The 22,105-nt window shown below is 40.4% G+C and overlaps 1 protein-coding gene across 2 annotated transcripts in view; it reads right to left on the reverse strand.

Annotated features, from left to right (window-relative positions):
- Positions 1-22,105, reverse strand: part of spop (speckle type BTB/POZ protein) — a 118,733-nt gene that overhangs the window by 22,644 nt on the left and 73,984 nt on the right. For both annotated transcript variants that reach the window (XM_053514627.1, XM_053514628.1), the window contains exon 6: positions 14,182-14,309. In XM_053514627.1, coding sequence (XP_053370602.1) covers positions 14,182-14,309 — 128 coding nt within the window. The remainder of the gene's footprint in view (positions 1-14,181; positions 14,310-22,105) is intronic.

Genomic DNA, 22,105 nt, shown 5'->3' on the forward strand with positions numbered 1-22,105 from the left:
AAGCTTTTTTCTTTCGTAAGAAACACACACATACATACACATTATATATATACACACACATGCATACACACACACATTTACACACGTGTAGTGATATCTTTATGTCCTAGTGCTAAATAATTTAAAATATCAGTCTGATTTTTCTTAAACCCAAAAGACACGTCATGAAGAGGTTTCATCATTAAGCGTTCTACATCACGCTTTAACCCTGCAATTATAATTCAGCTCCGATTCTTATTTAATCGTCTGCTTCAAACAGAGAAGCCCCGTTTATGAGGAGTTCATTAATCACCATGAATTAGTAAAAGGGGAACGCAGGAGGTGAAGTGAGCAGGGGTTTAGTTTTCCGCTGGCTCGACTCGGGCCTCCACGGGCACTAAACCCTGACACATTTATTCTCTCATTATTCTCTATAATGTCTACCATAAAGTACAGCCTTGTACAGTAGAATACACGCTGCTTTAACGCAGATGCTCTGACATCTGCTGCTCTTCATAAATAAAGACAGACGCAGACAGTACAGTACCTTTATGACAACAGCTTTGAACAACTTTTAAAAATAAATAAATAAATACACAAATTGCATACTGTACAACATGCGTGACCAACAAGAGATAACATGTTAAAAACTTTAATGTATATGGGCAAATCTCTAATGAGCAGTTAATGAGCGACTGCTGAATGTTAAACACATACCGTACACACTTCCCTGCGTCTGTGTGTGTGTGTGTGTGTGTGTGTGTGTGTGTATGCACACGCATGCATGTGTGATCAGTCAGCTCAGCTCTCTCTCCTCCTGCAGTGTGATTAATGAAAGCAGCTGTGGGAACCATGCTGTGAAACACAAGAACACGCTCCTGTGTCACACACACACACACGCACGCACACACACATACTCATCACTTGCTCATTAGTAAGTTGTAGAAGAGTAGCAAGAGAAGATTAAGAGAGTAGGAAGGAAAAAAAAGCACACACACATTTACTTGTGACTGGACTATAAGGACAAGTTAAATCAATTTTTTTACTCATCCTCTGTGACACAATTCCAGTAACAAGCTTTGAAAACCAGTCTATAGACATCACAGATAGCCTTGTAACCCTTCCATAAACGTTTAAGGTAATCTGGGTTAAAGGTCACACCATTGGAAACCCTGAGAGGTCCCCCCCCGCCACACAATATTGAACTTTGATCTTAGTGCAGGAAGCATTCCGGTGCCAGGTTCCACTAATACAATGAAATAAAATAAACATTAAAACAATGATTAGTCGTTTAACTGCAGGTAAGAACTGTAGTAATGTTTTGCATGATGTTTCTCCGTAGTTGCGTCATGCATCTATTAACTAGTAAATAGCCACAAGAGGGCGCACTTGAAGGCAAGGTTGGACGTTGGATTTTTATCGGCCTGGTTTTTAAATAAGTACAGAGAAAAACAGGCATTATTTTTGACAGCTTTATTTATTTATTTTTCTTCTATTTGTTTAAACTGGTGAGCTTCATTAACTCCTCTCACATAACTAATTTGTTGGGATTCTGTCAACAAAACTGCATAAATAAAAATAGAATTCTGCATTGCTAATGTTGCTATTTATAATTACGGTTTGATTGATTACTGATTTGTTGAATGTTTAAAAAAAAATTACAAATACGCAACCCAAGTAAACAAATAAAAAGGGTGTATTTGTTTCTTTATGTTTAGATAAAAAATAATTGAAGTTTTAGATATAAACGTGTTGAAATAATTGCAGAGGAAACTGACATGATCGCGTCATGTTTGGAGAAAACTTCTACGTGCCTTTTAACTAAAACCAAACTTCCTGCACTTTCAGGAGACCATCAGCACAGCTCATGTTTAAACTAAATCAAGGGATGAGGATGACGTCTTTAGTGATTATCAAATGATGCACTGACAAGAGGCTGATTTAAGACGTTAGCGCGGTGAGGCGAAAAAGTCAATCAAGAAGAAAAACTAAAGCGATTTGGAAACAAATGAGCTGGAGGCAAGATCAAGATTGTCAAATGAAAGCGAGTCAGTCAGTCTGCTGGGCTGCATCACATCACAAATCCCCAGCGCGCACAGAGAGTCCTGTAGGAAGAAGATAAAGGTGATAAACAAGTGTTTGAAATGCAAACGCCGCCAAATAATTAATGCTTAAAGGATGTAACTAGACGTTCGTGACGAGTGTGAATGTGTGCCTCCTGGAAAAACGCCACCCTGAGGCTGGGAGCTGAAACTATGTAAAGCGAGACATCACTAGTAAAGGTAGTGTTAAGAGTTGGACGGTAAATGAACAAATACACACAGAAACAAGATAAAGGAATATATTAAAAAAATAACCTCCACAATAAAGCTGCACACACAAAATTGCACAAAAATTATATTCTTCAGTTTTTCACTCACAAAAAGTATAGGCAGGCTGCAGTATAATGCAGCTTTCGATTATGCAACTCGTACAACATCATCCCACCACAAAGTGCCACTACTCCATTCAACGGATAAAACAGTGTTATCGACGGTACTGCATGACCTCGTGCACGACGACTTGCTGATTCTCCAGAAGCAAAAGGTAAACCTTTTTTTTTTTCTTTTTTTCTAAATGAACCGGTAATGTGTTATTTATAAACAGACCACACGGGCCATCCTCAGGAGCAGTCAGTGGTGCCCATGCGATGAGAACTCTGACCAGAAGTAGGGCAAGATCAGTATCCTATATTTGATCAGCCAAACACATGCAGCAGTGACCATTAGAAAGTGGCGGTTCTGAGGCCAGCAACACGGCAGAGAGGATGTAACCCGAATAACCATCCTTTACACCCAAGGTGAGCACGAAAGCATCTCAGAAATGCGCAACTACAGCTGCAAATCAGGTTTCAGTCAGCCAGGGACAAAAAAAAACAGCTGAAACAACTAGCCAGCAGAAAAAGTTAAAGTGAGAAGAACATGTTTTTTTGTTTTTTTTTACATTTCCGTCATTTCTATTTTTAGAATATGGACTCATTTGTATATTTAAGGAGGAAAAGACAAACATTATTGATCACTGCACCAGCTTCATTATTATGCCCTTATGAGATTCAAATATATTACCATACAAATATTAGGGACAAGAATTACCTGACACTTCCTGATACGATATCAATCGATACCCAGGTGTCGATTCGATTTGTACTGCGATTCTGTAAGTATCATGATTTTAATAAAAGCAGTAAGTCCCCAACTTACGAGTTACGAATTTCCCGCAGATACGAACGGATCGCGGATCTACAGTATGAACATTCCTAGATGCGAACAAATCTAGCAGTATCTTGTATCTTGCACGTTTTGTATGAAAAATTTACACTGCAGTGCACCAGATACCAATATTTACAATTATATACAATATTTTCAGTGTGTAAGTAAATGTATAAAATGTCTAAAGTCCGGTATATTGTATGTGTGCGCGTGTGGGGGTGTGGGAGGCATGAGTCGGCTTCACCAGTTTCAATGAATCAGTAAACACCATGTAGCGTGACTTCTTTAAACGAGGTCAGCTGACACTTCTGCGTTCTCCCTCGCTATTTAAAGGCAGTCTTGCCAGAGTATAATTGAGAAACCAAAACACCAAACTGTGTGTTAAGTTGTATTTGTGCTTATTTGTGTCAAAGGTGTACAAGACTCACTTTGTCAGACTTATGAACGAATCCGACTTACGAATGTTCTTCCGGAACAAAAGTATCCTGATTCAATATTTTATTTCTTTCTATATATATTTAGTTACAATTCTAAACAAACTTACAAAACAATTTGTTCCCATCACACAGGATGCTGTGCTGCCTGTCAATGTGTGAACACTTCAGAGTGCACCAACTATAGAAATATAGAGTGACAGCAAACAGTATGTAAAGGTTATTTGAAACAACTGGTTTTGATACATAAATTTAGGCATAAAAGAATCGTGGTACGTAACTTAATTCCCCTCAGTCTCTAATCATAAGATGTCAGTGAGGCTTCAATATTATACAATTTTACTTGGTAAAACTGAGGTTTATCATTAATAGTAACTTGTCTATAAAAAGGACAAAAGCAAGCATTAGACTGAAAACGTCCTCTCACGGAGGTTGCTTATTGATCGTATAATTCTAAGCTTAACTGGTATCTAGGAACCGACGCCCCAAGGCATCGAAGCTTAAGTAAGGTCTGAGCGAGAGGATGATCTTTTCAATCTGTCCTGTTCGCCTGTTATTGCGTTAAGACCCGGCATGGCGCGGCCCTCTCTCCGCCGCTAGCTACTGTAATAAAGCCCGGTGTTGTGTTCAGACACAGAGAAGGACAAACACCTCATAAACTCTGCATGACACTCCGCCTTTTTTATTCTTTCTTTAATGGATGTATGCAGAGGACTCGGTGTTGGGGCTGCTGCGTCTGTTTGTGTTCCGCTGTTAATGGATGCGAGCCGTGCGGCCGAGCGTGAAACGGCGCCGAAAGACAGAAAGCGCATCAGATCCGATATGTTCATTAATTCAACGGAGAATGGGTATTTATTGCATCAGTGTTTAATTTAGCTGAACAAACAGCACTCAAACACAAACGCACACACAATCCCCCCCACACACAAATATAGTGTATGTATGTACTCGCAAACAGGCGCACACTGCAAAATTAACCAAATTAGCCTCATCAGACAAGGCCTTCTCTTTCTATCAAAAGTAATGAGGGGTTCGGAACACACACACACACACACACACACACACACACACACTTGTCCAATTTAAAATCTTTCATAACCATATCTTTGTAATGCAGGATTAACCTTTTACTGTGTAAAATACACACATACACACACTCCCAAACAAACAAAAGGAAAAAAAATCCAGAATGAAGCTCTTATTTATAAGGACGCACTTAGTTTTAAAATGATGACGGAAATATTATAAAGAGAATGTTTTTGTTACAAATGCATTTTAAAACAACAACAAAAAAGGCTTCAGAGTGCGAAGTGACCCAACAATGACCTGCAAGACCTCTAAGAATAAAAGCAAGCAAGCGCCGGGGTTTGAGCTACTGCTGATGTATGAGAAAAGTAGATCTTATTCACCGCACAGTCTCACACACACACACACACACACACACACACACACGCACAAAGATCTTTTACGCATCATTTCCACTCAAGCTGTTCTCAGTCTGGCCCTGACCACGTACACCAACCTGCACCGTTTCTCTGTGGGGCGTCAGCGTGTGTACCCATTACATCGCATCATTGCTGTGGAAGCCTTTGGAGTTTCTAGATTTCTAAAAATCAGCTGGCGATATGACCAGGGTCTAGGACATAGCCATTCTAAAGCGAGTTAGCTTACTCATGTTGGCAGAAGTGCATCCTGGGAGTGGGCGAGCATACTGGAGCTTTATCTTGCCAGTGAGCCGGCTAACAGACTTTGGGTAAAATTCTCGTCCTCGCTGTGACGGTCACTGATCTTCGGGGGCGTTTTTACATTAGGCACGATTGATTTGTGAGGCGCCATTAAACACAAGAAGAAGAGAACAATGAGTCAAAAAAATGTCAAAAGCAGCGCTCTCGTGTGCGTTCTTATTTTATCAGCTATGGCTGTGCAGGTCAGAGGGGGAGATTGGCATGTGGTTTGCGCACACACTGAGACTTCGTATGAGACTGACGGCACTGGTGATGTCGCATCTTTTCTTGAGGCCACATTGTACGGCGGACTCCAGAACAGATCCCAAGCGTGGAACATTCGTATTCTAACTGGTCAAAATGAAACAGACTTTGGAATCATGTCCTCAGGACCGATCCCAGGGTCCTAATGTAATGTAATAGCCTAAGAACCTCTGCCCGGATACTTCAGCACATTTTGGTGAAACTGGAGTGTAAACTGTTTTTAAGCTGGGAATCAGCCAAGGTTGCTTTAAAAAATTGCGGTCGGGGGCTTGTTCATACTCCACCATGGAGCCCACCAGAAGAAAAGGAAGTCCTTGTTACAGTACATGCATGTTAAATACATGCACAGTGAGCCTAATTTTTTTCCCTAGTTTGTATTGTAGATGTGTTTAGAGCGTCATGTCGGCCATGATACGGCAACCCTGGAGCAGAGCAAATTAAGCGCCAAACAGCTGGGAAGTGCTGGGACTTGAACCCCCAACTATTTGTACAATACAGTATGTTGAAGCTATCCACTCTCGTAACTCATTTGGCTGAGAAATGCGACTGGTCCAATAACAGCTCGTCTTCTTTATGGCATGCTGAGGATCTAACAGAGGACTAAGCTTCTCCACTTTTGCACTGGTGGCAAAGAACAATAATAAAATGATCAACCAAGAGATGCAAAGTAACAAAAACTGCATCACTCCCTCTCCTGTCAATCACTGTGACACTAGCTGATTGAAAGAGTTTGCTATGGCTGCCCTGTTAAATAGCATAAGCAGGAATTTGAAAAGATGCTTCATGTGTGTCTGAGGAAGTACGAGTTAGCCTTCACCTCCTCGGTGGCAGCAGTTTTGTAAGGAAGAGCTCTCTGGTGGAAGGAAATGCCCAGGTGAGCAAAGTGGGTAGAAATGGGTGCGGGGGATTGTTTAGTGCTTTATCCAAATAGTAGTAAAGAGGCCGTGTTTGTATCTAAGAGAAAATGTAGGCACAAAGACTCTCTTCAAGGCTAGATCAAGGCTTCGCTCCACTCCTCTACCTCAAACCATCAAAGCAAAGGGTTTTTTTTCTCCGTTTGTTTTTAGTTTTTTTTTTTTTACAAGCCTTTATCAGAGCGCACCGCTGCCCTCATCGCTCTCCTCTCCGCATTATATCTGTGTTGTACTGCGAATGCTGCGGGCGTAGCACTTTTACTCCTCTTCACCCAACTACTTACTGCGACTCCTGTATGGGTGAGAACGTGTGCCTGCGAGTGTGTGGGGCACAGATGTTGCAGCTGCAGTAGCTCTCCGAGTTATCAGCCTGGCATATGGCGACACTGAATGAAAGATGGGCGCTGTCAGGGAAAGAGAGGGAGCAAGAGGAGGTGAGAAACGATGAGAGGAACTACGCAGCGAGGTGAAAGGAAGACAGGTTGGAAGCGGCCGTAAAAATGGGGAGATCGATGGCGGCTTGCGCAGATGAGGGGGAGAGGACGCGAGTGGAAGTGAAGAACAGGAGCGGGTAAAAGAGTCAACTATATTCTGTGAAACCTGCTTCAAATTCTCCCAGTGGACTAGATCGTAAAAAAGGAAAGAAAAGAGCTCAAAAAAAAAAGATAGAGAGAGTTCAGGTCTATTTTCCTCCCTTCATCTCCTTCGGAGTGTAATGACATCCAGCGCCGCACCTTTAATGGGAACATTCTCCTCATTAAATACATACAGTTGGCTCACACACATCCACACACATCTTATTATTCCCGTGATGGGGATATTCAGTCCATGCAAAGAGCTAGAGGGTGACAGCGCCACTAACCCGCTACCGCCTCCATGGACGAGCGAGACACACACTGATGAGGATGGAGAAGCTCTAGAAGTTCATAGCTGGCTTCATCTATAAAGGCGCACAATCCTTTCTTACAGTAATTGTGCAATTTTCAGAAGCAGCGTATTAAAAAGGGAATAAGAGAATAACTTTATGATATTTACTTGTAGGAGGTGGAGAAATAAGTAAAACTGTGACATTTATCTGATCTACAGCAATCAAATGTAGAATGAGTTAATAAACAACTTAAAAAGCATCATTAAAGAAGGATAATTAGGAAAGGAAGAGTAGACAGCGTTTCTCCCCCCCAAGTCTGAAATATACTTGCGGTGGCAGCCAGCAGAATGTGGCAGCTTAACCTGGCAAACAACAAATACGTATGACCTTTAACCCAATATTTATATTTATTAGATGTTTCTATTGTTTTTAATTTCCTATTTCAGAGATACAACCTACTAACCTTCCCCTCCATCTACACATAGGTGAAAAGTAAGATGAACTAAAAACATGAAAAACTAAACACTCCTTGGGGAACAAAAATGGCACTGTTCGTAAAAGTAGAGGAGTTTAAATTTACATTTAGGCATTTGCCAGACACTCTTATCCAGAGCAACTTAATTTTTTTAAAATCTCATTACACATCTGAGCAGTTGAGGGTTAAGGGCCTTGCTTAAAGGCCCGACAGTGGCAACTTGGTGGTTGTGGGGTTTGTACCTGGGATCTTCCGAACCGTAGTCCAATGCCTTAACCACTGAGCTACCCCTGGCCCTATACATAGTTTAGCCATACATATGCCTAGAGAGAGAGAAGAGAGTAAATAGAGTAAGATCTCTTTTTTTTCCCCCAGAACAATCTAAGCAATATGATGAACTCAATTGTATTTCATGTTAAACTAATATACAAACATGACTGGGGAAAAAAAAAGTTTTACCATGCAAAGAAATAGCACAGATTCACAGGATTAAATAAAAATGTGTACTCGTTGTGTTTTTTGTCTCATCATTCCCATATTCCGGCAGCACACACAGCAGCAATTTACACGCTTCAAAACATATCAAACACGACATATTAGAAAACCCAAATGGACGATTTGATGTCTAAAGCAGCCTCTGTCGACATATATTATTATACATATAAGCAGTTTATTATTATTATTATAAATAAGTCATTGACTAATGCTGTGTTGCCGCGTGGGTTTGTACCACTTGAGTTTTAAGAGCTCTAATCTTCCGATTTTTTAAAGAAGAGCCCGTTTACCACGTGAAACTAAGCATGTATGACCATCAGTACACACTTTTTACATCGGGTGGCATCCGTTGCATTTACTGTCCCATAGTACACCGCGCTCTCGGGAGCCGAATAAACAGGTACAGGAGCAGCAGTGCGAGACGGAACAAACTGCTACTAGCTAATCAATCGCAGATGGCATCGCTCTCCAGGACACAGAGTGTACTCTATGTGAGGAAAACATTAATATAATTCCAAATTATAATTAAATTCAGATTACAACTTAACACATTTATCAAGATCACTCAAAATCCATATCTCTTCCAGAAACTTGCCATCTTTCCTTCAGAACCATATGCCATTTCCTTCACTAAAGCCTCAACCAAAAACTTTACCCAGGAACATGCGACCCTACTGTATGTGCAACCCTTCTTTAAAAAAAATAATAAATAAAATAAATAAATAAAAGCATGCTTGTTTACTTTCACAAGATGCCAGTCTTGTCTTTACTAATGAGCATTCCAGCATTGACAGATAATCCATGACCCTAGACAGCTCTTTGAACCCCTAAAAAGCTGCCTTCTTGCACGGGACAATAAAAAGAAATAAGAACGGACGGACCTTCTTCGATCTGATCGTAAATAACCCAGTCATACTGTTGCCTTTAATAACCCTAATAACCCTAACGCTGAGGTGCCTTCGCACTCAGCCAATCGGCAACCGGCCTTCACAACTGTCCCAATTAGCGTATGTACAGGATGCCCTCTCATAACCCTCGGACGCTGTCTAGATAACGTACCATTCTCCTGAGCAGTCACCATGACTACACAAGAAGAGGCTCTCACTGTAGATATGTCCATACATACAGTACAAAATCGCTGGTTACGTTAAGAGAAGCAACCGGTATCATTTTAAATATACAGTGTTTCCTGAAAAAGTATTTTCCCCTCCTGATTTTTTTGTTGTTGCATATTTGTCACAATGAAATGATTGGAATCATAAAAAAATCATATTATACAAGATAAGTAAATATTAACCATTTTTTAGTGATTATTTCATTTATTAGTGGAAAAAAGCTGTCTAAAACACTATGTGACGGACGAGCTACTAAGGTTATAGCTTGACTAGGCTGTTAAATTGTACTACTGTTCTTGTCTCAATATACAAGCATGGCAGAGACATCGATTTAAAGACAGAAGTACATTACAGTACGTCCGACTCTGATATGAAGGGTAGCGATATTCTGCCTTCAGCCTGATTGACCTATTACATCACACCAAAACAATCTACAAGCAAGTTAGCTAGCCATGAGTTTTATGTCGAGCAGAGAAACCTCAAGCCGTGTTCCATTTTGAAGTGTACTTTATAGGGTGCTCCCTACTCCCTGCTCCGTTTGCAGGGAAAGTGGGTGAAGGGAACTTCCCTCGACAAAATTCCACCATTCGAGACACCCTGCGAAGTCACCAGCGCAGACGTCACTTCCTCCGTGCGTTACCCTGGTAACAAGCACCTCGGATACCTGTCGCTGCTGCCGTAGATATATTTAACATTAAGGACATTAAATATTGAATATTTATTAAAACAAAAACTAATACCATTATAAAACATATACTATTAAAACATGTATTACTAGCCTATATAATACTATGGATTACTTGATTAAATGTCAATTATTGTGTCCTATTATTATGATTTCATCCTCCATAATAAAAATACTAAATACATAAATACTTTTTCGGGCTCCATTTTACTACAACATACTTTGGGCTGATCAGGACGCACCTTCAGACAACTTTACAGCAATGTACATTTTGTACGAGGCGTCTGCTTTACTTTTTGTACAAACTCATGCTTTATGATTTATGCTATCACTCAGGGTTATGGTGCTATCCGTAGGCAGACGACACTACCGGCTTCTTCGCATATTTGTTCGATTTCCAGATCAAAAAACATTTCCACAAATAATTTGGAGCATTCGCAAAGCGCCTAGGCAGATTTCTGTGTCCGACTGAGGTAACAATAACGTGTGAAGGCAGGCCGACTCCCAACCGTGTTATCAGGGTGTGCGATTTAATATAATTTCAGTCGGACTAAAATGTTGCCTTTTTTTTTTTTTTTTTACTTCAGTTTTAGACAGACTAACACAACGTCATGGAAACCTACGGAGTGTTTTCATCTCTCCTTTCTCACTCACTCCCACTCCTGACGTTTTGGGGATTTATCAGCCTTGTAGTTTTGTCCTATCGTACAAACATGAATGGGTCAGGATGAAACTATGTGTAAAAATGCCTCATTATTAGCACAGTAAAATGCATTATAAACACTGTGTTAAACTTAATCCCTAGCTGCAAAGCTTTCTCAGCCCGAAAGGACTTCTGCCTCAAAAAAACGAAGTGTACTTTACAGTTAATTCACTTTACAGTACTTTGGAGTTGGCACAGAGATAAAAAAAAAAAAAAAAAGACACATACTGTACTGAGGCCACATCTTATTGTACTTCATCGATCGTTCAAAATCTAACACCACACTTTGGTAAATGCGTAGGCACGACATGCCGAGACCGGCTTAAGGGTCTCTGACTAATAATGCCTTGACTAGCAAGCACTGACCATAGTGTATGTCTCCATACTGCATCTGCGGCAGACAACGCTAAATTAGTGAATGTGAAGTGAAATAGATAGATGACATACAGGATCTCTATCATACAGTATCTATCTACATACTGTACTATAATAAACCCAGACTAAAGCATTTAGAGTGGTTGTATTAAAAAAACAAAACATGCTTTTATATGTATTTTTTCTCTATGAACGCTCCAGGAGCTCTAAAGTTCTGAACCTTAACTACTTCAACAGAATAAGCAGGCCTGCGGTTATTTTTGTTCCGTTTACATTTTTATTGTTGCATTTAACTGTATGTTAATAAATCTGTTACTGCTGGTCAGAAAAACTAAAGGAGCATTCTCAGAGGTAGGCCTATTTTTAAAGAAATACAGGCTGTTTATTTGAAAAACCTTTTCTCTGATTTGCATGTGGGGAGGCATGTATTAAACATGGAATGAAACGCGGTCTGCATTTTATGTAGGTATGAGGGGGTATGAGTTATTTTAAAACCTCTGTTGGTTGCTCTCTGTCTCATCAGCGCTTTCCATTCAAGGCTACCGTCTCCCGGGTCACTGCTGTAGAGGTGTGAACGGGTTACATCAGTAACCAAGGGTGTACCTGGTGCCGTTATTTATCGAAGACTTTGTGCACACAGTGTAGGGAAAATGTTTTGTCTCGAAGAAATGTACAGTATACAAACGAAGAGAGAAGTTCAAGGAAAGTGTTGGTCATCAAGAAAGAGCCGGACGCCCATCCATCGCCACGGCTGATGACAAACGTCTGTACATTTCGGCCCACACTGTCAAAAAACTTTGTTTTAAGGTGTTAGAGGATCCTTACTAGAGTCTTGATGTCACTTCACCTTACCTTAACCTGTTTGGTTCCCTGAAATCAGTTCCATGAGGATGAAGATTCATTTCTAATAAATACATTTTTAGCTTAATTAAGCTAAAAAAAATTTCCACAAGAGGGATTATGAAAGCTTATTAACAGATGGACAAAGTGTATGAAGGAAGCAAGAAGATTACGACGAAATGAAACGATGTATTTGTTTTTTCCAAATGTTGGCTGAAATAAATTCTACAACCAGAGTGCGGATCATTTTGACTCGGCCTTGCGTATTGTGCATCAGCGTTCAACCTTAAAAAAAAATAAGAATAAATAAATAAATAAATAAATAGTTTTACATTTTAAATCCCATTTCAACATTGTAATAGAGTGCGCGAGGGTGTCTAGTCTCAGCTGTGGTAGCAACATCAGCAAATAATGGTATACCCTGACCTGAGAGTGTCGACTCTGGCAAGTGAAAGTAATTCGCATGCAATCTTAATGCTTGGTGTGAACTGAACTGAGGTTTGTTCGTGGTTTAGTGCATGTGGTGATTAAAACTCGTTTTAAACGGAAAAGGAAATGTGTGATGCAAAGTCCAAGTTGTCTACGATGTTCGTAGCGTCGGTTAATGAACTGGTGTAGCCTCCTACCATGTTGGCTTCTTTATTTATTCATTCCGAGGTAAAATTGTAGTTGTACATACTGTCACACTTTAGAAATATAGCTTATTAATATGATTGAGATGCAGTCTTAGTTTGGTTCCCGGATGTGCAGAATAAGCAATGTCAAAGAAAAGTCTGATGTAGGTTATAAAAACAAACAAAAAAGTGGAGTGCTGTTGGGATTTTAACGTACTGTAAAGCTATTTTTATCATCATAATCCCTCAGACAAATGACAAAACAGATGATAAAAGGATCATTATGATTATGATAATCCGAATCAAAACGGACGGACTTCACTCACTTATGTTTCCTTTCTCTCTCTCACTCACAATCGATCTCACAGGAAGAAATGCCAGCACACTGACAACCAACACCGCTCATGTAAACACACACACACACACTCTCTCTCTTTGTCTCTCTCTCCAGGAAAAAGAGGAGCCGAGGACTTGTTTTGGGTCCCTGTGACGTAACCGGACTCGGTTTGGAAACACTTAAAACGAGCCCTCATACTTCTTTTCTTCCCTCCTCCAGCCCTCATCTTCCTCATCCAAAAAATGGGAGAAATGCCTTCTGCTGCGTGCCTGCAGGCATCATTAGGCCAGCTTGAAACAGCCAACGCTGTGGAACATGCGTTAAACATTAATCACTGCATAGCATTAAAGCATGTATCCTACTGCAGGATAGGAGGGGAGAGATAGCAAGAGGGAGAGAGGGGGGGGGGGGAGCAAGGGAGCACAGCAGACATTTAAATTTCATCCTGACCTTTTGCCTACAGGCTACACGAGGTAAAGGATTAATGCATGAACAGAAGATTTCTTAGTTAATGATCAAAAAAATGTCTCTATCAAGAGCAGGGCAAGTTTAGTATGATTTATATCATAATCCTTCGAAAGCCCGTGAGTAAAACATGTGCTTCCTGATGCAGTAATGTTAGATACTTTTATAAGTAATAAAATCTCCAAAGGCAGTCACATTCATAGTCACAGTAATAAAAAAAATAAAATCTATAACAAAATTTGTACTTAAACCCCAGGTACTTTACAGGTACTGGACTTTACAGTTTGAATGTCTGAATACTTACTTTATTCCAATAAGATGTTCTGTACACTAATTAAAATCAAATCACATTTCCGAGCAAGCAAATCAAGATGAGAGACAGGGAAAGGGGCGGAGCTTTCAGGGGTCATGAGCAAATAATGTAATATTGATATAATGAGGAGTAACTGAAGAACCCTGTTTAACTGTCAATCCTTACCGGTTTAGATCTGACCTGAGCTCCTGAGGGAAAACTAAGTCTTCTCTTAAACAATCACACTGGATAGTGTGTACTCAAGAGCAGCAACGATAATCACCACATCTTTAACATCCTCATGATACTCAATCGTCATATGGGGATCAATCATCCATCCACGAACCCCCTTACCTCACAGAAGAGCGTCAGCTTGTCATCGGGTAGCAGCCCGTTGGCTTCATCCAGCAGGAAGTCCCGCCTTATGAACTTTTTGAAGCCCCAGTCTTTGCCTTGCACGAATCTGTAAGCCCGCTGACTCTCTGAAAACAAATCACATCATAAAATGGCAGCATTTTAGCTTTAAAACCCACTGACTGAGAAGATATAAAAAGACAGAACATAGTGACTTTAAGGCACAGAACATCTTTAATGGACCGAGATTCATGACCTTTAATAAAATGACTTGGAGTTATAACCATCCCTTAATCATTTCAGCCTTGAGCTCAAGTACAGTCTGAGTACAATAACAGGAAGAATTTTTTACTTTTTTTTTTTTTGGTTTGTTTAACAGCCCTGTTGTTTTCTTAGTTTGTAGTTGAATTCGAACATCATATAGACAGTGTTCTAGTAGAGCACTGTTGGGAAGACCATCCATTCATGGAAACAAAAGAAAAAAAAGAGAGCTTAGACTACACACTGACACAAACAGTTTTATGAGGACTTTCTGATTACAGCCATTTAAACAGTTTTAGGAATAAAACTGTTTTGTACCCCAGTCTTTATCAGTGGGTTTCTTGTTAAACCATTGCACTTCTGACCTTACAGCACCACAGCTCCATAAGGGATTGATTTGCGCGCTCACTATCCAGTATCACCCAAATGAGGATTCCCCCTTTTAAGACTAGTTCCTCTCTAGGTTTTTTAGAGATTTCTTTCCTTGCCATCATTGTCTCTGGCTCTGAACAAACTGCTAAAACTATAATGCATACATTTTTTCTTAATTATTTTTTCTATAATGCTGCCTTGGGACAATGTCCATTATTAATACTCACTTCAGTGACGCAGGGACCTGGAGCCTATCCCAGGAGGCTTAGGGCACAAATCAGGGTTACATTCTGGACAGAGTGGGCACAAAGCAGGGCAATCCATCGCACAGCACAAACACATACACACACTCACGCACTCGTTCACACACTATGCGCAATTTTGGAAACGGCAATTAGCCTAACCTGCATATCTTTGGACTGTGGGAGGAAACCGAAGTACCCGGAGGAAACCCACTAAGCACGGGGAAAACATGCAAACTCCATGCACACAGAGACGGGAATCGAGCCTGTCCGGGAATCGAATCCGGACCCTATTCAATATTAATAATGCTATATAAATAAAACTGACTGGAATTTAGGTTTGAGACTTAACGATGCCACAGCAATCTAAGATCAGGGGTCCAAGAGAGCAAATTAGTCCATCCTTTTAGGGTGAGAAGGGATGGGATTACTGTCTCCACTGTCAATCATTAGCCACAACACTTAAACCACCATAACAATGATTATTAATTACATGACAGGATTACAGGCGCCAATGCCCATGGGTGAGGGGACCAAAGACTAGCCTGTCTCAGGACAGGATCCAATGCTAACCTCCTGACGCCTGATACCACAGCGCATCCCAGATTCCTTGTGGACTCTAGCCATGATGAGCCAGAGCTTTGTGCCCAATGGCACAAAGGAAACCTGGTGCAATACAGTTGAACGCCAAAATGTGTAGGCGTTACGTTCCTAGAGCACCCCCGGGTTGTGAAAAACTGCCTGTCAAAAAATGCCTATTTTTATAGTTAAAACCCTAAATATCCTCCCAAAACAGTTTTTCATTTCAAACTCAGTTTATTACATTACACTCTCAAAAAAAAAAAGTAAAGGTAAACCTGTATTCTGTACAGTACTGTACTGCTGTATTGTAATGTAAATTAAAGATGTTACCCCTATATGTACTGTAATTCATGCAAGTGCATTTTCTTTGGTATAAGTAGAATACAATAATAATTTTGGGTGAAATTTTTATTTATTAATAAAAATAATTCATCATCCCAAGCCGTGTTTTCTTCTACAGTACTAAAAAACGTATACAGTATCATATTTTGTATGAAAATCTACCTGAATGTATGTTAATATTTATGTTAGAAAAAGAGTAAATAATATTGTTCTTATTAGTTGAAAATTTATATATAGTCACAATAAAACCATTAAAAAATTGTGGAGGATATTTGTGGTTTGCGTAAAATTGCGGGGGTTTCTGTAAACAATTATTACTTAGGCTGTAAAAAAAAATTCAACAAACGACTGAGGCTGCGAACTGCGAGTTAATTGGTTTGGATTTAACGTTATGGCTGATTGGTCTATGAGCGAGAAAACTATCTGGTTGGTTCACCTGGATAAAGCCAACGTGAAGCAAAAGTAAATGCTGCCCGTCTTTTACAACCCGAGTCCTTTTAACTTCTTCTGCGAGTGGAACTCTGGCAAAAAAGTAATTATGCAAGTTACAAGTTACCAAGTTACCAATTGTGCAAGTTCTCCCACTTAAAAAGATGAGAGAGGCCTGTAATTTTCCTCATAGGTATACCTCAACTATGTGAGACAAAATAAGAAAAAAAATACTGTGAGGTGGCGATTCTCTGTCACAGATGTATGTAGAGTCATTAGTGACTGTGAGGTGATGCATACTGTGATGTCATACTCTGATCGTATCTGACAGTTGTTTCTTGTTGAATGACTTCAGCTCCACCATTTCACTTATTTTAGCTTTACACCTCCCACTTAAACTACTGGTTCTTGAACACAAGTAGTTCACACTTTCTTTTCTTCTGCAGGAAATCAAGACGACTAGCTGTCTAACATCTCTGTGAAGGATAGTCACAGAAATCTTGTTTTTCAATTTCTTGATGACTTTCTCTATCTTGTCTGTGATGCTCACTGTACAATGCGAACAGTGGTCTCAGGGGCCAGGGGTAGCTCAGTGGTTAAGGCACTGGACTACGGTTCGGAAGGTCCCAGGTTCAAACCCCACAACCACCAAGTTGCCACTGTTGGGCCCTTGAGCAAGGCCCTTAACCCTCAACTGCTCAGATGTGTAATGAGATAAAAATGTAAGTCGCTCTGGATAAGAGCGTCTGCCAAATGCCTAAATGTAAATGTAAATGTTTTGCCCCTTTCCTGCCCCAGTCACTGGCTGACTCAGCCTTTTGGATTTCTACGACTCTGTTTGCAAAGAATGTCTGGAACCCGTAACCATCACGTTGAATGGTCCCCAGCACAATCCGGTTGTCTAACTAGGTGAAACCAATGTTTAATTTACTTTCATCTTCACCAATCAACGTTCATCTGACAGTGCTTCTCGAAAAGTTTGATGGCCTCATTTCTGAGATTTCCTAAAAGTGGCTTGTCCCATGTTTGTCGAATTTAACTTTCATTTCCTGTCTCTTAGAATGTCTTCCTGACAAGAATTGCATCCTTTTTGCTTGGCAGGCATAACGAGACCAATTGGGTCATAGAGCCCAGCAACTTGGCTTAGTTGGCCCTGGTCAGTGGGTTAGGTGTTTTCAGTTTCACTTAGCCTTCAAGAAGTTTCTCGCCTGTTCTCATTTTCTTTTTCCTTTTTGAGATGTTAATGGAAGTAGAGTTTGTCCTCTTCTATTCTACCCTGTTCTCAAAGCTTTATTTTCTTCTTCCTTGATCTGGTTCAGAAGTATGACTGCTTGACTTCGAGTTTGCGCACCAGTCACTTGCCTCCCACTTTGCCCTGACCTAACCTATGGCTTGAGTGCAAATCTGCCGGCTGTCAGAATCTCTTCAAGTCCATTTATTATAATTTATTATTAAGTTTTTCCTGGTCATTGTGGGATGTGAGTATGTCATCCACGTAGCCATCCTCCTCAAGTACTTTACACTCCTCTCTCAAATGAGCAAACTTTGCCAATCGAGCTGTTTCACGCATCGATAATTGCGCCATGCATCCAGCAGGGTGATCTCCAATGTTGACCAATGTTATGGCATACTCGTCCCCATTTCTTCTTCCTCCGTGTCTCTCCAAAGGAACCTGTGGAGATGCACAGTTGTACATTTAATGTGTCTAAGAGAAGCAAATGCTCCCTTTCTAAATCGAAGCAAGACAGTTCTGATAGGGTTGAGTACATCTGGCACTTTTAGCAAGAGATCATTCATGCTCAGTCCATTGATTTTTTGGCTACTACTTCAGACCAGCCGCACCGGAGTGTTTGTTGAGTGGGGGTTTTTGGTACTAAGTGGCCGACATACCAAACTGGTCCCTTCCATTTCTTAATCAATTCCATGGCGAGTTTTATCACTTCACTGTTCCTCTTTCGAGCATGATATGCATATATATCTCGCCATTCTGGTACTCTTGAGTTGTTTTTCCGTTCTTAGGAAAGCACTTTCCACCCCACTTCTGTTGTATGGAAGGGTGAATGGGTCCTGAATCCATGGATACTTTTTATCTCATTGTAGAGACTTACTGTGGGAATCTTTTTTAACATAGGTGAGACACTCTGTTATGATCAAGTTATTTCTCTTCTGCTAGAGTCATTTCTTTTCCTCCAGGCTGACAATTACCACAACGGCACCCACCACATTTTGGTTCGCAGGCTCTCCCGATACTGTCCACTTTCACCACTCAAGAAAATCCTGGTTACTTCCCAGTGAGCTTTTTGTTTCAGCCACATGACTTTTCCTTCTTTGGATTATTTTGGGGATATGCAGCTGCCATCATGGACCAAGCAAAATGCGCCTCCACTGTCATATCCACCTTCTCAAACAGATCCGGGTGTGCTCCAGCAACAGTTTCCCCCAACGGGCTGTCCAATAGGATGAGATCTTCCATGACTTTCATTCTTAGTGGTGCGAGTCTTCCCTCTTGGGGGCTGATAAGGAGTTCAGTCTTCCCAACCTTTTCAATTCTTTGAGGTCTGCGTCTGAAAATAATTTTTTAAGTTTCTCAGGAATTACACTCCTGTGGACCTTGGCAATATCCTCTAACCCATAACAGATCAACTGATGAGCCTTCACCGTCCCCTCATGAGTTTTGACTTTAATTCTGATGAGGCACCTTTTGTGCTCACTCTAATGGCCATCTTGCCAACCCAATGAACCACCAGGTCTCTGTGGTGACTCTTCCTCATGTCCTTGAGTTCCCCTTTGGGACAAAGAAGGTAATGGTTGTCTGACATGGCTCCCCTTTTACAGTCTTTGTTTCTGCAAAGATAGTTGTCATTGCACCTTTCACCATCCTTGTGACATCCCAAGCACTTTTTACAGGCACCAATTTCCTTTATAATGAATGCTAGTTTTAGTTCTTTGAACTTTTTGCAGAAGATTTTGTCTCTATGCTTCTCTTCACCACACACGACGCATCCACTTTCTGTAGATTTTTTTTTTTTTGTCGTTCTAGTGGGGGTATACTTCTCAGACTTTTTTGCTATCCTTTCTGCCTTTTCTGAGATTTTGAGCTGCTTAAGCCTTTTAAGAATTTCTTCTTCTTTCTTTTAGGAACTTTAGTAATGCATCAAAGCACCTGCCATTTGCAGGATCCGTAATGTAGACCAACCATTGTCTTTTCACAAAGTCTGGTAACTTGCTCTCAATGGACTTTATCACAAGTGGGTTCTACATTGGGCTGATATTTCCAAGGTCCGTGAGATCTGCTAGGGCTTTTTCTACTGTTTGGATTAACTCTATAGCCCTCCTTGACTGATATACTCTTACAGCAGGAACCCTTTCAAGCTTCTCAACAATTTCCATGGCAATTGTGGTTCTAAAGATGTCAGCAGCTGTGTTGTAAGAGAAAAGCCTGAGCTTTTTGGCAATCTTGTTGTCAATGCTGTCCACCAGTCGAATCCTTTTAACCTCAGCCGACCCTGTGGGTTTTCCTGGCCTCGAAAGGTTTTTCCAGTCCCTCTTCCAGCGGTAGAAGTCCCTCTTATTAAAACTGAACTTAGGTAAGCTTGTAGGTTTGATTTTTACTACTGGCATAATATGAGCTGCAAATGCAACCACATCCATCTTATTTTCCACATTGGTTTCTGATGCTCGTGCATTGTCTGTAATTATTTGAGTACATGTGAACTAAATTTTTTCCAACCCTCTAACTCTGCTCTTACAGTTTTTAGGGTCCATCTTTCCCAGTTTACCAGGCCTTGGTTGCCTCCTTCACCAGTCTCATCCAGCTGCATACAGTACTATAGCTGATGGTTTAGACAGGCATGGTGATAGCGCATTCCCAAGCTGTCTCTGCCACGGAGATAGTAGCTGCCATCTCGACTTGTCCATATCCTTTCTAGAGGTTAACTTGCACTGGCTCGTCAATTTCCTCAAGCCTTGCATTACATTCTTCCTCTGTTTCTTTAAAATCAGCTTCTTGCTGTGCTGAAAGCGATACCTCTACACCATCTTCTCGGTGAGCTTTAATCTTCGCCAGTAACCCAGCCTTGTAATCACTATTGGTTTCAAAAACTTTCCTTGCTCCAGTGGAGAAATTTTTGAATTTCTTTTTAAGTTCTGATTCCGGCAAATTACAGGCTTTTCTGTTGAGAAAGTTAGCTTGTTTGGTGAAGCTACTTTTGCAGAAGTTCTCTCCCTTTTCAGTTGCTCAACTGTTTTTCCAAAGGTTTCTTCTGCCATTTTGCTTGGATATTATACTCATAACCAGTATATATAGTGTCAGCGGCACTTCGTCTCTGGACTTTACTGATCTGTTGATATCTGTCCACACTGCTACATGTGGTTATCGACTGTACACGTGGTTATCTAGAAATTTGCACATTTAACTTCTACTTATATCTTGAGAAAAGCCATAGCCAACTACAAGGTAAATGAGGATCAACTCTGGAATCACTTTTATTTCTTGTGTCTGACAGCACAACAATCGTTAAAAGTGGATTCGACTAAGTGGTCGATAACCTTACATAAAAAAATATATATATATATTTATATTTAAATAATAGTTAAATTACACCTTCTAATAAATATTAGTGCAATAAAATTTTAAACAAATACAACAACAAAATTATTTAACTAAACTTAACACATACTATTTAATTTACCTTTTACGAAACATGTAAAACACATCATTCTATTTTTGTGAATACATTTAAACATTTAAACATCAATCATAGCATAAGTTACTGCTTTTCTCTTGTAATGAGCACTATAGTAATCACATCAAATATCAAATAACTCAGATTCGAGGCCCTCGTATAACTAAAGAGCGGTATTATCATACCATCAGTTTCCCTGAGAGGACCAGCAGCCGATGCGCTTCCCTGTCTCACATGTTACTGACTGCAGTCTCTTAACTTACATGCAGGTTTTTATACACAGACCCTATACTGTTACATCATAGTTACATAGGGGGAGAGACTGTAAGGTGGCGATTCTCGGTCACAGATGGTACTTGTATGTAGAGTCTGTACCTTTGATCAATTAGTGACTGTGAGGTGATGCATACTGTGATGTCATACTCTGATCGTGTCACAGTTGTTCCTTGTCGAATGACTTCAGCTCCACCATTTCACTTATTTTAGCTTTACAATATGCATTTAAGAGCAGGTATCTGCGTGTTTTTCATGACTTACATATACATCTCATACTGAGTCAGCTTTCTCATGCTCTCTACATTCACAGTCTATGATTTACAGCTTAACCTTGCTGAATGCAAAACCAGCAAGCGCCACGCAAGCAGCCAATGAGCGCCAGCCCACCGCCGGGATGCCCTTGGATTCGGGTTACTATACAACCCTGTAGCTTAGACTTCACACTTCATAACCTGAGGAATATAAATTTAATTTGATGGACGGAAAAATCAAATCGAGCAAATCATCTTTTTTTTAAACAAATTTTGCAGTCCTTCCACAAGCTCACTCTATGTAGATGAGGTGAAACTCGGAGATGAGAGGAGACGATAGAACGCATGAGAGATGAGGAGAATCCAAGAGCGGGTGTAGCATGAAGTGAAACAGCGAAATGACAAGAGACTCGTGCTCTCGCTAGAGACCGTGTTCAATCAAACGCAGAGGGGGTGAATTTACAGTTACAAACGGCCAAACCGC

This window comes from Clarias gariepinus, chromosome 16, assembly GCF_024256425.1.
Source record: "Clarias gariepinus isolate MV-2021 ecotype Netherlands chromosome 16, CGAR_prim_01v2, whole genome shotgun sequence".
Lineage (NCBI taxonomy): Eukaryota > Metazoa > Chordata > Actinopteri > Siluriformes > Clariidae > Clarias > Clarias gariepinus.